The sequence below is a fragment of the Callithrix jacchus genome, chromosome 19 (assembly GCF_049354715.1).
Source record: "Callithrix jacchus isolate 240 chromosome 19, calJac240_pri, whole genome shotgun sequence".
NCBI classification, from domain to species: domain Eukaryota; kingdom Metazoa; phylum Chordata; class Mammalia; order Primates; family Cebidae; genus Callithrix; species Callithrix jacchus.
In genome coordinates this window covers 39,041,297-39,057,695 of record NC_133520.1, presented here as the reverse complement: position 1 = coordinate 39,057,695, position 16,399 = coordinate 39,041,297, and the positions used below count along the sequence as shown (strand labels likewise).

Below are 16,399 nucleotides of genomic sequence, written 5' to 3'. Positions count from 1 at the left end.
TCAGCCTACCCCTATTCAATACTCTCTTTAAAAAAAAACACAGGAAATTAACTGTATTTCTCAGGCTTCCCTACGCACCAGCCAAGGGAGCAGAGACATACAGCAACAAACACACTGGACTTACTGGTAAGACATGTGCATTCAAGACGATGGAAAATAGATCTGACCACAATTCAGGGACCTGCTACCTCAGTACAATTTCCAGGGATCCAGTGGTGTGGGGCCTGTCGAGATATTCCTTCTAAGGTAAAGGCCCCTCCTTCAACCAGAAAGGGGCATAAGGCCTATTTGGATTTTGGAGGCAACACATTCCTTGTTTGGGTGTGTTACTCTGGACCATTTATGAAGTGACCCAAAAAGCTGCCAGTTTTGAGTGGGGTCCAGAAGAGAAGGAGGCTCTGCACCAGGTCCAGGCTGCTGTGCCAGCTGCTCTGCCTCTTGGGCAATATGACCCAGCAGATCTAATGGTGCCTGAGCTGTCAGTGGCAGTTGGGATGCTGTCTGGAGCCTTGGGCAGGGCCCCCATAGGTGAATCACAGCAGAGGCCTCTAGGCTTTTGGAGCAAGGCCCTGCCACCTCCTGCAGATAACTACTCTCTTTTTGAGAGACAGCTCTTGGCCTGTTACAGGGCTTTGGTGGACACTGAGCATTTGAACTGCCTATCAGGAACTGGGCGTTTTCTGACCCATCTACCCATAAAGTTGGGCATGCGCAGCAGCATTCCAGCATGAAATGGAAGTGGCATATCTGTGATCAGGCTCAAGCAGGTCCTGAAGGCACAATGAAGTTATAAGAGGAAGTGACTCAAATGCCCACGGTCCCCACTCCTGCCACCCTGCCTTCTCTCCCCCAGCCTGCACCAACGGCCTCATGGGAAGTTCCCTATGATCAGCTGACAGAGGGAGAGAAGACTAGGGCCTGGTTCACAGATGGTTCTGCACGACTTGCAGGCGCCACCCGAAAGTGGAGAGCTACAGCACTGCAGCCCTTTTGAAGGGGTTACATCCCCAAAGGACAGCAGCGAAGGGAAAGCTTCCCGTGGGCAGAACTTCAGGCAGTGCACCTCTCACTGTGCACTTTGCTTGAAGAAGAAACGGCCAGATGTGCGATTATACAGTGATTCATGGGCTGTAGCCAACGGTCTGGCTGGATGGCCAGGGACTTGGAAGAAGCATGATTGGAAAACTGGGGAAGAGGTATGTGGATGGACCTCTCTGAGTGATCAAAAACTGTGAAGATATGTGCATCTCACATGAATGCCCACCAAAGGGTGACCTCAGCAGAGGAGTTTAATAATCAAGTGGATAGGGTGACTCGTTCTGTGGACGGCACTCAGCCTCCTTCCCCAGCCACCTCGGTCATCATGGAATGGGCCCATGAACAAAGTGGCCATGGCGGCAGGTGTGGAGGTTATTCATGGGCCCAGCAACACGGATTTCCACTCACCAAGTCTGTCCTGACTACGGCCACTGCTGAGTGCCCAATTTGCCAGCTGCAGAGACCAACACGGAGCCCTGGACATGCCACCATTCCTCAGGGTGATCAGCCCCCTACTTGATGGCGGGTTGATTATACTGGAGTTCTTCCATCACAGAAAGGGCAACTGTTTGTCCTCACCAGAACAGACACTCTGGATATGGGTTTGCCTGTCCTGCACACACTTCAGCCAAAACTACCATCCGTGGACCCACAGAATGCCTTATCCACCGTCATGGTATTCCACACAGCACTGCCTCTGACCAAGGCATTCTGTGGCTAACGAAGTGTGGCAGTGGCTCATGCTCATGGAATGCAGTGGTCCTACCATGGTCCTATCATCCTGAGGCAGGTGGATTGACAGAACAGTGGAATGGCCTTTTGAAGTCACAATTCCAATGCCAGCTAGGTGATACTACTTTGCAAGGCTGGGGCAAAGTCCTCCAGAGGCTGTGTATGCGCTGAATCAGTGTCCAGTACAGTATAGTGGTTCTCCCATAGCCAGATCCACAAGTCCAGGAACCAAGGGGTAGAAGTGGTACCACTCACCATCACCCCCAGTGACCCACTAGCAAAGTTTTTGCTTCCTGTTCCCATGACACTACATTCTGCTGGTCTAGAGGTCTTAGCTCCAGAGGTAGGAACGCCGCAACCAGGGACATGACAATGATCCCATTAAACTGGAAGTGAAGATTGCCACCTGCCCACTTTGGGCTCCTCCTACCTTTAGGTCAACAGGCTAAGGAGTTACGTTGTTGGCTGGGGTGACTGACCTGGACTATCAAGATGAAATCAGTCTCCTACGCCACAATGGAGGTAAGGAGGTGTATGCATGGAACACAGGAGATCCCTTAGGGCGTCTCTCAGTATGACCACGCCCTGCGATGAAGATCAAGGGCAAAGTACAATAGCCCAGTCCAGGCAGGACTACAGTGGCCCAGACCCTTCAGGAATGAAGATGTGGGTCACTCCACCAGGACAAAAACTCACCTGCTGAGGTGCTTGCTGAAGGAATACAGAATGGGGAGTAGAAGAATGTGGTCATCAATACCAGCTACGACCACGTGAGCAGCTGCAGAACCGAGGACTGTAATTGTCACTGTTTCCTCCTTTTATTAAAACATGTTTGTGCGTGTTTACACTTGTACTAAAAAGCTTCATCTTATTTCCTTTGTCGTGCTATAGCACTTACTGAATCAATATCAGCATTTCAGTGTTAACTCTACGTAACAGCATGTGGGTTGGGGACTGGTGCATTTCTGCTTGTACGAAGGATAGCTGTATTATGTTAGGTGTAATTGTGACCTTATTACTGTCTTTATTTGAAGATCATGTATGACCTTAGGAGTTGTGTATGAGTTCAAGTTGACAAGGGGTGGACTTATGATAGGCGATACTGAGTGTCAACTTGACTGGATTGGAGGATGCAAAGTTTTATTCCTGGGTGTGTCTGTGAGGGTGCTGAACGTTTGAGTTGGCGCGCCGGGAGAGGCAGACCCACCCTCAGTCTGCGTGGGCACCTTCTAATCCCAGCACCGCCAGGATAAAAGCAGGCAGAGGACCATGGAAGGACTGGACTGGCTGACTCTTCCAGCCTCCGTCTTTCTCCCACGCAGGACGCTTCCAGCCCGTGAACATCGGACTCCGAGTTCTTCAGCTTTTAGGCTCTTGGACCTACGCCAGTGGTTCGCCAGGGGCTCTCAGAACTTCAGCCACACACTGAAGGCTACACTCTCGGCTTCCCTACTTTTGAGGTTTTCGGACTCGGACTGGCTTCCTTGCTCCTCAGCTTGCAGATGGCCTACCATGGGGCATCGCCCTGTGACCGTGTGAGCCAGCGCTCCTTAATACACTCCCTTTCATAGACACAGCTATCCCATTAGTCCTGCTCCTCTAGAGAAGCCGGACTCATACACACACTGACCATCAGGACAGTACTGGGAAATAATACTGCTTTCCTAGTGAGTGGCTAGGGCTTGTTAACAAAGCATGTTGATGTCGCAGGAGCTGCCTGCACGCTGCCACCCCTAAGTTTATAAACACATCTCGAAAGGGACTCTGACAGGGAGCAACAGCGTAACTGAAGAAAAAGGCAAAACATTCTTTGCTTTAAAACAAACTCCTCAGGAACACAGGCAAGTGTCTCCCAATCCTCTGATCCCCGTTCCCTTTAAAAAGACATTACACCAAAATACGCACCCATATTTGGCTACATATAGGTAACAAAGGGCTTCTACATCTATGAAAAGGAAGGGTGTCCCAGAAACCTGAAATCAAATTATTCAAACTTCACTCTTGAGATAAATCTAAGTCGTATGATGGTGTAGCCAAAATCTCCCCTAATCCAGGTTCAATAAAATTAAAACATCTCTTGCTGACCAGAACTAGTATGAGCTGCGGGGTGAGGGCATATGGTAGCTGCCAGAACATATACTGACAAGATATTCACAGAGTCTCAGGAGAGATGCCTGGTCAACCTCAAACCCAAGACCAGGAACATCCAGAGTCCCAGATGTCAAGGAGCACCAGGAAGGCTCTGGGCTAGGAACATGTGACTGAACATTACCAAGTGCAAACACGCCGCCGGGCCCCTCTCCCTCCCATGCACACCCCTCCCTTGGTCCAGCCTCAAGAATGGAAATGGCAGCGGGAGGATGGGAAGCCCGAGACATGAACGCTGAAGGAACGTGCACAGAGCTCTGCTGGGGCTGCCAGCCAGAACCACCACCATCTCCGAAGAGGCTCCTGAGCGCCTCAAAGCACTCACCTGCCACGTGCAGGTGGAAGGAGAGCCTCTGGCCCCCGGCCTCGCAGCTGTACTCCCCGGCGTCCGCCTGGCCCGCCTGCTGCACCACCAGCCTCCGCGTGCAGCCTGCAGCCTCCACACGCACTCTCGAGCTGGCGCTCAGCTTCTTCCCATCCTTGTACCATGTCACCTCCGTCTGGGCCTGCGCCACCTCACAGCTCAGCGTGGCACTGGCTCGCGCCTCGGCCTGCACCTCCCTGCGTGCTGGCTGCTCCTTGGCAAACACTGCCTTGGGCTCTGGGGAAGACAAGGGTGCACAGGGTGACCTCCACCATCTCGGTCAGGAAGGCAGCACTGGAAGGGAGGTGGGAGGGACAGAACCTTCCCCAGGCTCAGGCTCTGCCCTGGATGACAGAGACACAAAGGAAGACCAGCAAGGTTCTAGGCAGATGATGGGAATGTATGATTGAGTATTATCGCATGGAAATACCACTCCAGGTACACAACAAGATCCCCTCTCCCTCCACATACACCCTTCCCATCTGGCCTCCCTTGACCACACCAGTTATGAAATAGAAATTGGGAAAATAGGAAACAACAGAGGTAAAGGCTAATGGAAAGAGCACCAGAGTCTATCAGCCAGTCTCATCATCACCTCCACAGAAGGCAAAGTCACTACCCTCAAAGCACTGACCTGAAACATGCAAGTAGAAGGAGACCCTCTGGCCCCCGGCCTCACAGCTGTACTCCCCGGCGTCCGCCTGGCCCGCCTGCTGCACCACCAGACTCCGCATGCAGCCTTTGCCCTCCATGCGCACTTTTGAGCTGGCACTCAGCTTCTTCCCGTCCTTGTACCACGTCACCTCCGTCTGGGCCTGGGCCACCTCACAGCTCAGCGTGGCGCTGGCCCCCACCTCAGCCTGCACCTCATTGTGCACCGATTGCTCCTTGGCAAACACCGCCTTGGGCTCTGAGGGTGGACAAAGAGGGATGCACAGTCAGAGACACAAATCAGGGACCAACCCATTTCACAGGCACTGAAGCTTCAGGATTCAGTAACAGAAAACAACTGATGAAAGACATAAACCCACAGACTCAAGACGCTCTACAGTCCAACCAGGATGAAGGCAAAGGAAACCTCACCTATGTTCACAAAAGGAAAACTACCACAAAACAAACTCAGAAAGAAAATCTTAAAATCAACAGGATGAAAAAAGATAAATGACCCTAAAAATATCCATAACAAATTTAACAGTTCATATTTATTTTCTTTTTCTTTGAGACAGAGTCTCGCCCTGTTGCCCAGGCTAGAGTGTGATGCCATGATCTCAGCTCACTACAACCTCTGGCTCCCTGGCTCAAGTGATTCTCCTGCCTCAGACTCAAGGGTAGCTGGGACTAGAGGCGCATGCCACCACGTCTGGCTAAGTTTTTGTATTTTTAGTAGAAACAGGGTTTCACCATGTTTGCCAGGATGGTCTCGATCTCCTGACCTTGTGCCATCCCAACCTCAGCCTCCCAAAGTGCTGGGATTACAGGCATGAGCCACCATACCTGGCCACAGTTCATATTGCAAAGAAAACATGGACGCCAGAAGATAATGGAATGACCTCTTTAAAATGTTAGGGAGTGGGGGAGTGGCCGCAAACCTGTAGTGTTATAACCAGATAAAACAGCTCTCAGAATCAAAGGGAGAACAAATATGTGTTCATAGGAGAAATAAAAAGTAACAGAATGCGTACTTATGACCAGTTGACCTGCTAACATCAGTACTGAAGTCATAGTTTACAAGAAGAAAAAAGAATAATCCCAGAATACTGGGTCCAAATTCTGACTGCAGTTTTCTGGCTTTCTGACCTGTGGTGAGTTACTTCCTCGTGTGTTATCTTAAAATGGAAATAATCAGAGTTCCTCCTAACAAATCGTTTTGAAGTTTAAGCAAGTAGAAAGACAAGAAGCACTTCACAAAATCTAGGCCTTTGACACAAAATTAATACCTGCTAGTTGTTATTACAAGGGAAGCTTTATAAGAAAAAAAGCCACTGGGTGGGACCTCCATATGTATCCCAAGTCCCTAAAAATTATCCTAAAAGCACAAGAAAGGCCTCAAGAAACTCACCTGTGACGTGCAGGCGGAAGGAGACTCTCTGGCCCCCGGCCTCGCAGCTGTACTCCCCAGCATCTGCTTTGCCCGCCTGCTGCACCACCAGCCTCCGCGTGCAGCCTTTGCCCTCCATGCCCACTTTTGAGCTGGAGCTCAACTTCTTCCCATCCTTGTACCACGTCACCTCCGTCTGGGCCTGGGCCACCTCACAGCTCAGTGTGGCACTGGCCCCCGCCTCAGCCTGCACCTCATTATGCACCGACTGCTCCTTGGCAAACACCACCTTGGGCTCTGAGGGTGGACAAAGAGGGATGCACAGTCAGAGACACAAATCTGGGGCCAACCCATTTCACAGGCACTAAAGCTTCAGGATTCAGTAACAGAAAACAACTGATGAAAGACATAAACCCACAGACTCAAGATGCTCTACAGTCCAACCAGGATGAAGACAAAGGAAACCTCATGTACGTTCATCAAAAAAAACTAACCCAAAGCAAAATCAAAAAGAACATCTGAAAGGCAACATGATGAGACAAGGTACATGACCCATAAAATACCCACAACAAATTTCACAGTTCATAATTGCAAAGAAAATATGGACGCCAGAAGATAATGGCATGACCTCTTTAAAATGTTAGGGAGTGGGGGAGTGGCCGCAAAACTGTAGTGTTATACCCAGATAAAACAGCTCTCAGAATCAAAGGGAGAACAAATATGTGTTCATAGGAGAAATAAAAAGTAACAGAATGCGTACTTATGAGCAGTTGACCTGCTAACATCAATACTGAAGTCATAGTTTACAAGAAGAAAAAAGAATAATCCCAGAATACTGAGTCCAAATTCTGACTGCAGTTTTCTGGCTTTCTGACCTGTGGTGAGTTACTTCCTTGTGTGTTATCTTAAAATGGTAATAATCAGAGTTCCTCCTAACAAATCGTTTTGACGTTTAAGCAAGCAGAAAGACAAGAAGCACTTCACAAAATCTAGGCCTTTGACACAAAATTAATACCTGCTAGTTGTTATTACCAGGGAGGCTTTATGAGAAAAAAAGCCACTGGGTGGGACCTCCATATGTATCCCAAGTCCCTAAAAATTATCCTAAAAGCACAAGAAAGGCCTCAAGAAACTCACCTGTGACGTGCAGGCGGAAGGAGACTCTCTGGCCCCCGGCCTCGCAGCTGTACTCCCCAGCATCTGCTTTGCCCGCCTGCTGCACCACCAGCCTCCGCATGCAGCCTTTGCCCTCCATGCCCACTTTTGAGCTGGCACTCAGCTTCTTCCCGTCCTTGTACCACGTCACCTCCGTCTGGGCCTGGGCCACCTCACAGCTCAGCGTGGCGCTGGCCCCCACCTCAGCCTGCACCTCATTGTGCACCGATTGCTCCTTGGCAAACACCGCCTTGGGCTCTGAGGGTGGACAAAGAGGGATGCACAGTCAGAGACACAAATCAGGGACCAACCCATTTCACAGGCACTGAAGCTTCAGGATTCAGTAACAGAAAACAACTGATGAAAGACATAAACCCACAGACTCAAGACGCTCTACAGTCCAACCAGGATGAAGGCAAAGGAAACCTCGCCTATGTTCACAAAAGGAAAACTACCACAAAACAAACTCAGAAAGAAAATCTTAAAATCAACAGGAGGAAAAAAGATACATCACCCTTAAAATGTCCACAGTAAATCTTGCAGCTGATATTTCAACAGAAATATGAAACTCAGAAGACAATGGAATGACCTCCTTAAAATGTTACGGGGCTGCTAAACTGTAATGCCATACCCAGATAAAACAGAATCAAAGGGAGAACAAATATGTTTTCACACGAGAAAAAGAGAATATATAAAACCAGCAGAGCTGCTAACATGATACTGAAGATAGAACTCTTCAGAAAGAAAGAATAATAATCCCAGAATACTAGGTCCAAATCCTGACTGCAGTTTTCTGGCTCTGTGACCTGTGGTGTGTTACTTCCTTGTGTGTTATCTTAAAATGGGAATTATCAGAGTTTTTCTCACAGAACTGTTTTGAAATTTAAGTAAGCAGAAAGACAAGTAGCACTTCACAAAACCTATGCCCTTGGCACAAAATTAATACCTTCTAGTTGTTATTATAGGGGAAGCTTCGTGAGAAAAGAGGCAATTAGGTGGCACCTCCACACTAATGTCATTCAAAATTATCCTAAGGAATACAAAAAAGATCTCAAGAAACCCACCTGTGACATGCAGGCGGAAGGAGACCCTCTGTCCCCCGGCCTCGCAGCTGTACTCCCCGGCATCCGCCTGGCCCACCTGCTGCACCACCAGCCTCCGTGTGCAGCCCTTGGCCTCCACATGTGCCTTCGAACTGGAGCTCAGCTTCTTCCCGTCCTTGTACCATGTCACCTCCGTCTGGGCCTGGGCCACCTCGCAGCTCAGCATGGCGCTGGCCCCTGCCTCGGCCTGCACCTCACCGCATGACACCTGGTCCTTGGCAAACACCACCTTGGGCTCTGGGGACAGAGTGGGACACACAGGGTCAGACATATTCCAATTACTAGAACTGAATGAGGGCCCGCCTTCCTCATCTCACAACTCTGACGGTGTGGCCACATGGCTGCCCTGTTCCTGGCTTTCCCAACAAAAATAACTTAACATTTTGAAGATGCATAGGGCAGACAATAGGTTAGTTCTCAGAATCTGAAGCCTCCCAGTTAGATAATGTGGGGGGCACATGGCAGCATATCCAGATTTACTTACCTGGCACTTGAGGTCCAGGCATGGAAAAATACTGAGGCACTGTGTGTGTGATTTGTGCATGGGCATGAAACTCCTTGACCCTGAAAACAGGACAGGGAGTGGAGTGTGTGCCATGATAAGGAATGCTGAAAACAGCGTGTACAAGGTCACAGGTGCCTCAGCAACCACCTCAAATGGCCATCTAGTGGGTGTCTGCAGTTAACACAAGTCCTTTCGGTAAATATTTGGCTGGGGCAGACTCCCTAGGAAGAGCTACCTCCGAGCCCTGCTCAGCTGGAACTGAGTACTTTGTTCTTGGCTTTCACGGAAAGCTGCAAGCTCTGCAACTGGTGCTCCAGACGTGATGACCTTGAACTTACACGTGAAGGAGGAGAGCTCATCAGCTTTCGGGGAATCCCGGTAAGGGACAGTCCTGACTCCCATCAGGAGACGGGACGCACGCGTAAAATATCAGGAGTTAGCTTATCATGGCTCAAGAAATGACCAAAGAGCAGAAAGTATTTTTTAAAACAGAAACAGCTACTATGGAGTGCACTGCAGAGCCTGGAGCTCTACACACGCTTATGCTCTTAATTCAGCAGGACTGCTCCTGGTTTCCTCATCAAGGAGCCTTAGACGCAGGGTTACGGGAGCAGGTAGGTCAGGTCACTGCCTCAAAAGAGGACGTGAGCAAGGCTATTCACTAATCTCACTCTCCGGCACCTGGGCGCTGGCCGGCTCTTTGCCGCATCCTCTTTATCTACCAGATTGCAGTGAGTCAGACTCCACCTTCTCCACCTGAAGGGAATTCAGCAGATTTAACGGAGAAGGAAACACAGAAACCAGAACAACAGGAAGAGGCCCCTCTCCTGCTTCAGTCCCTTCTACAGGAAATAAGGAAGATTCTTCTAGTGCGGAAGGACGGACCGGAGCCTTTCCTCCACCCTTATAGGGACCTGCATCTAGGGCCTGTTCAGGCAGCAGCGCTTCCCATCCCCCTTATGGAGAGGGGGCTGCTAAGTGACAGCTCTTAGATAAGACCCCCGCTCAGCGAACATCTGTATGATCCTTCATCATATACACGGTCAAGATCGTCTACAAACCACACGCGGGGCCTCCCGGAGGGGAGGAGGGTGGCTGACTGTGGCCACCTTCCTAATACACAAGTTCTCACTTCCCACTTCCAGCACCAGCCTTCCTGGCCTTGTCTTCTTTCTGTCTCCCTGGAGTATAAGGGAAAGTTGCCTGCTGCCTCCTGGCTTTTACCCCAGAAAGCTCTGGCTTTCTTGCTGCCCACAGAGGCCTGGTGCAGGAGAGTTGCTGAGATGCCATGGAGTGCCCATTTAGTCACGAGTGTCTAGGCAAGTTGCCCCTTTCTGGGTTTGTGGTGATGGAAGGGAGGCAAAGAGGCACAGACCGAGTCCCCGGTGGCAGCAGGCAGCTCCAGTCCGGCCCTGAGAACGCGCTTCAGCACGGTCACGGGCCTCAGTGACTGTGCCCAGAAGGTAGCCCACTGCCTGCTGTGCCACTACTTTTCCTACATCTGCCCTTTCCTGCCACCCCTCGCATGTGTCAGCTGACAAGCAATTCCTTGTGTTCCCTGGCCCCTGGGGAAAGGGCTAAGAAACAGTCCACATGCACCCCGACCTTACTAGGCTAAGGTCAGCAGAGGGGTGAAAAAATTAGCAGGGGGAGAAGCCCGCTAATGAGGGCGCTCTCCCGCTGCCATATGTTAAATGCTGAGTAGGCTGGGAGGGTGAGCTCTGCCAGCTGCCATCATCTTCAGAAGGTAAATGCAGCAGTAAGGAAAGTTTCTTTCGCTTTTTTATAAAATGTTTAAAAACACCGTGGCTAGGACACTTCAAAGCAGACCCTGTGCTGCATGTCTGCTCTGCCCCGAGCCACTCTGCTTGGGGGGGTGGTAAAAATCATAAAAAACCCAGTATATTTTCAGTACCTTACTTAACAGGGTGGCTCGAAGCGTAGGTGGCCTGGTGGATGAGGGGAGTGTCTTCTCCCAGCCTGTGACCCTCTTCCCTGCTGCCCCCGTGCTTACACGCACACACTTCCCCACTGGTCAGTAAGCCTCTTCCTGCTACTGATGGCCTTCCTTCCTCTCGGGGGAAAGGCAGCAACAGGTGGCAGCTATTAAAAAGAGAGGCTGCTTAAGGCGCCCCGCGCAGACGGCAAGAAACTGGCCACAGCCGTGCCTTCCCACGCTCACGCCTACAGCATCCGGCTAAAGCCTAATGCAGGAAAACGGCCAGCACCGAAGAACATTTTTTAAAGTATTTGGGTTTTGTTTTGTTTTTGTTATTTTTTTACACACTTAACCTAACTTATCGCAGGTTTATCATCCTGGTGACTTGTGGTCACATTCTAATGACTTTCAAGAACCAAAACACGGTAAAAAGTTACTTAAACTATCTGTCCCTTCCATGCCTTCTTTTAATAGGTATGCTTTATCTTTTGCCATTCCTGTATTGTATGTTATGTCCCTGTCTCATAATCCCTCTAAAAACAGACAAAACACTACAGATTTCACAGCTTCTCTTCCCGTAAAGCGGTGCCAACATTGCATACGATTATCAAGACACGACCCTGCTGCTCCCTTCCCGACCGTGAAGCAGGCACCGTTTCGCACTCGCAGCTTGTGATCCTGATTTTACAAACGGCGCCCGTTACATTTGTATCTATTGCTGTGTCTGAGCCTTTGTGTGACACCACCACTGTCTTTACAGATGGTTCAAGGGACTGAAAAGACCGCTCCAGTGTGCAAGACGCCAGGCAAAACTGACAACACAGAATCCAGGAACATCTTAAAACTTAGGCAACTGGCAGAGTTAGGTGCCCTCAGAGCGGCCTTGCAGACTTTTTCTCACCAAGACATAAACATGGTTAGCGATTCAGAGCATCACGCATTTAGGTCCTGCACAGGTGAAAGGCATTACTAACGAAGCCCACCAGCTTCAGTAATGAAGAGCTCCCCTGTGCCCATCGACACCCTCTTTGCATCACCCATCTTTGCTCTCATTCTTGGTTATCTGGTCCCTTATCAGGAGGGAAAGCTGGAGCTGACGCTCTGGCAACCACAGAATCGGTTTGCAGACTTTCCTGCATTTTTCGCGAGCTCATGCTGATCATGCTTTTTTTCATCAGAATGCTCAGTCTTAAACAGTTTCATCTGACGCTTGCTCAGGCCCATGTAATTATTAAAACTTGTCCTGACTGCCAATGGCGTTCTCTCCTTTCTCCTTAGCGCTTGGTGCCAACCCACAGGGTCTGGTGCCTGATGCTACCTGGCAAACTGATATTACTCAGTGTCCACTCTTTACATGTTTAAACTTGTACATGCTACTGTGGACACTTATACAGGTTTAATGCATGCTACCCCCGGGACTGGAGAAAATACTAAAGATTTTGCTCATTTGTTTAAGTCTGTTATAACTTTAGGCCTTCCACCACACGGTGATGAGTCGGAAGGCAGCTGACGTTATCCGAGGGCAGCTGAAGACACTGGGTCAGCGGGCAGCGAGCCAGCCTGCCGCCGTGGCAGCCCCCGCAGCTGAGGAGAACCGGTTACTCGCAGATCTGGCGGTACTTGGGAAGCATCTCAGCGAGTCAGACAGACATGGCTGGTGGTTCTTGTCCCTTGCCAAGTGGACCCCGTTTTTAATGTTAGTACGTGGTGGGACGCTGACCGTCTTTGTCATCTAACCGTCCTACAGACAGGAGGTCAATAGATGCCCCGTCTTACCCTTAACTGAAAATGTGAGTGGCTTCAACTCAGTGACTCCTTGGCTTTATCGTGTAGTCACCCCCTTTGCCTTTCTACAACAGCACGTGGTAAGTGTGTTACTCTCACTCCTCAGGAGTATCTGTACTATCAGCCCGAAAAAGATGCTAAGCTTGCAAATCTGACCTTCATTTTCTGCTATTACCACTAACCTTACTGAGGTCGCTAATGCCTACACAAACGCCTGACCATCCTACATGCCGTCCAGGTAGGGACTGGCGACAGACATTCCAGGCTGCCCACCGGTCTCGGTGCAGACAAGTCTGTGCCGTGCCGAGGGCCCCGGCTTGATAATGACACCTCACTTGACTGGGGTCCCCATGGTTACCGTACCTGCAAATCAGACTATTAGGTTTGGGAGTCCCTCCAATGATCCTATCACCTGGTCAGAGTATGGGCTTTCGGGAACAATAGTATAACTAAAAGGGAAATAAGCTTTAAGCCCTGCTCATACCTGAATTTGGAGACTAAGACTCTCCTTTTTGGAACACGTTCTTTCACATGGCGAGTACATTACCAGTGGTGGCAACTACACCCTCTGTGTGCACAGTGATGTTACTGAAACGGTCCTGCTTGTGCTACGCACCCTTATGGACTTCTGTTTGGGCCACATGTTCCCAACAGGACAGAATCAGTCCTTTGTAGTATTAAAGTCTCTTCCAGTAACTGGTACGCTACATGCTTGTCTCATCAAAACGTTACACAGTTAAACAGAACCTATGTCATGATCTTCAAAGAGCATGCAGAATTATGGCTGCCTGTAAATTTAACCTGGAGCTGGGAGGGAGATTCCACGTTGCAGTTATTCAGAAAAGCACAGCTGCAAGGGGCTTATCACGACTATTTGTCTTCTCGAGGGTCCACTCTTGGGTGTGAATTAAAGAAACAACTTGAGGAATGGTCCCTCCAGAAATTACAAGCAGGCTTTCAACGGTCACATCCAAATGCTTCGTGGTCTGGGTTAGACACTGACGGGTGATGCCGCCATACCTATCCTTTCTGGTAACTTTGCGAGGCATCTGCAGATGGCTCTGTGATGCCACCTGACGCATCTACGAGCAGGGAAGAATGACGGCTTACCTTGCACTGGATGACCAGCATGCCCTAAGAATTAAAGAGGGGGGAGACGTGGGGGCACACGGCAGCATATCCAGGCTTACGGACCTGGCATTTGAGGTCCAGGCATAGAAAAACACTGAGGCACTGTGTGTGTGATTTGTGCATGGGCATGAAACTCCTTGACCCTGAAAACAGGACAGGGAGTGGTGTGTGCCGTGATAAGGAATGCCGAAAACAGCGTGTACAAGGTCACAGGTGCCTCAGCAACCACCTCGAATGGCCATCTAGTGGGTGTCTGCAGTTAACACAAGCCCTTTCGGTAAATATTTGGTGGACGGATGCTGGGGCAGACTCTAGGAAGGGCTACCCCTCAACCCCGCTCAGCGGGAAATGAGTACTTTGTTCTTGGCGTTCACTGAAAGCTGTGAGCTCTGCAGATAATTTTCAGACTGCTGTGTGTTTCAATTCAGGCTCTGGCATTTATTTCCCAGCTGTGATCTGCTACGTGTACAAACAAAGAGAAGCACAATTTGTGACCTGCAGACCAATCCGTGGGTATTTTAGAGACCATGCCTTAAGCAACACTGGCAGAGTGGGCAGCAGCGCTGAGCCACACAAAGACCCCTAACGCGGCCGGCAGCTTCTAGAGGGCCAACCGCCATTGGTATGACCTAATCCTGGGCCTTGGGATGGGATGTTTTCATTATCTCGGTTTCCTCCTATCACCACTTCTAGCACCTACTCTGTTCCTCTGGGTGAGATTTTCCTCTTGTGAAGTGTATCTATTGGAAGGTTTTGTGAATGGTAAACTGTCGGTCTACTTCCTGAAACTGTGTTTATTTCACAGAGTGACAGCGTGGCTGGGTGCAGATGCTGACAGCTGTTTTCCGGTGCTGCTGTGGGAGTTATGCGGTCATTTCTGGGCTCCCCACTGCTGCTGAAGACTCTGTAGGAAGGGTAACTGCTGCTCTGTTCGTACCTTCTTCCCTCTAGCAGTTTCAAGGATCTCCTCCTGGTTTTTGGCCTTCTACAGTTCACCATGATATGTCTCGCTGAGAATTTATTTCCTTTACACTTACAATGATTCCTTGTGAATCTACACATTTTAGGGTTCGTGTTGCTTTTCATTTCTGAAACTTTTCTGCACCGTCTCTTGTACTGCGTCTTTCTCATTCTCTCTAGTTTATCTACAGGTCTTTTTTTAAATTGACAAGAAGTATATATTATGTCAGTGTGTTTTGAAATACGTATCTACTGTGGAATTGCTAAATCGTACTAGTCAGCATGTGTGTATCGTTTCGTGTTGAGAACACTAAAAGTCCACTCTCTTAGGAATTTTCCACAATACAATACCCTGTCATTAACCATAGCCACCATGTCGTACAATACATCTCCTGGACTTATTCTTCCCGGCTGAAACTCTGCACACTTCGAGCAGCATCCCATAACCTCCGTCCTCCCGAAGCCCCCGGTACTCTCCTCTCCACTTCTACAAATTCAACGTTTTTCGATTCCACACGTGAGCTGCGCAGTAACTGTCTTTATGTCTTATCTCGCCCAACGCCCTCCAGCTTCCACCGTGTTGTTACGAGCGGCTGCTGAATAGGGTCCCCTGCATGCCATAACATACAACACATATTCTTCATCCATGCATCTGCTGCTGGACACTTAGAATGGATTTTTAAAAACCTTTTTAAAAACGTATTTGTGTCCACTATACAAATGGTGGTGTTTTTATGTCGTAAATTTATTTTTACAAAGGAAACAATGATGCATCCAGCTGCCTGACATTCACTACTTCATCCCTGGTGACCTGGTGGCTCTGCTACGGCAGGCAGATGGATGGACTGCAGCAAGTGACGAGGCTCTGACACCCCCTCACAACACAGCAGTGACCAGAACCAGCCCTCACTGCACTGCATCTTACCTCTGATCTCTCTCTTGCCCTTCGAAGCTCGGCTTGGGGACATAGATGCCAGCTGTGTCCACATCCTCACCTCAGATCTGCTCAACATGGAGCCCTTGCTGCTGCTAAGGTCACTATGCTGCGGTCCTTCAGCCCTTCCCCAGCTGCTCCTGTTTCACCATGTCATTCACACCGGCACGTCACCTATGTATCGAAGTCCTCATGGACCCCAAAACCCGACTCTAGCTTCTCCTACTCCTTTGGGCCTCTTCCTAGGTGGTCTCAGCTTCCTCAGTGTTCCGCCAGGTGAGCCTTGTTATCAGGGTTCCCTGCCCCCAGTGCCCCAGTGCACACCCATCCTCTCCTGCCTTTGAGCCCCCAGTGCCCCAGTGCACACCCATCCTCTCCTGCCTTTGAGCCCCCAGTGCCCCAGGGCACACCCATCCTCTCCTGCCATTGAGCCCCCAGTACCCCGGTGCACACCCATCCTCTCCTGCCATTGAGTACCCAGTGCCCCAGGGCACACCCAGTCTCTCCTGCCTTTGAGTCCCCAGTGCCCCAGTGCACACCCATCCTCTCCTGCCATTGAGTACCCAG

At 49.9% G+C, this 16,399-nt stretch overlaps 1 protein-coding gene across 50 annotated transcripts in view; it reads right to left on the bottom strand.

Annotated features, from left to right (window-relative positions):
• OBSCN (obscurin, cytoskeletal calmodulin and titin-interacting RhoGEF) overlaps positions 1-16,399 on the bottom strand; it is a 165,411-nt gene that overhangs the window by 118,645 nt on the left and 30,367 nt on the right. For all 50 annotated transcript variants that reach the window (XM_078357091.1, XM_078357093.1, XM_078357100.1 and 47 more), the window contains exons 11-15: positions 8,540-8,815; positions 7,458-7,733; positions 6,342-6,617; positions 4,917-5,192; positions 4,244-4,519 (exon numbers count right to left, since the gene is read on the bottom strand). In XM_078357091.1, the coding sequence (XP_078213217.1) occupies positions 4,244-4,519; positions 4,917-5,192; positions 6,342-6,617; positions 7,458-7,733; positions 8,540-8,815 (1,380 nt within the window). The remainder of the gene's footprint in view (positions 1-4,243; positions 4,520-4,916; positions 5,193-6,341; positions 6,618-7,457; positions 7,734-8,539; positions 8,816-16,399) is intronic.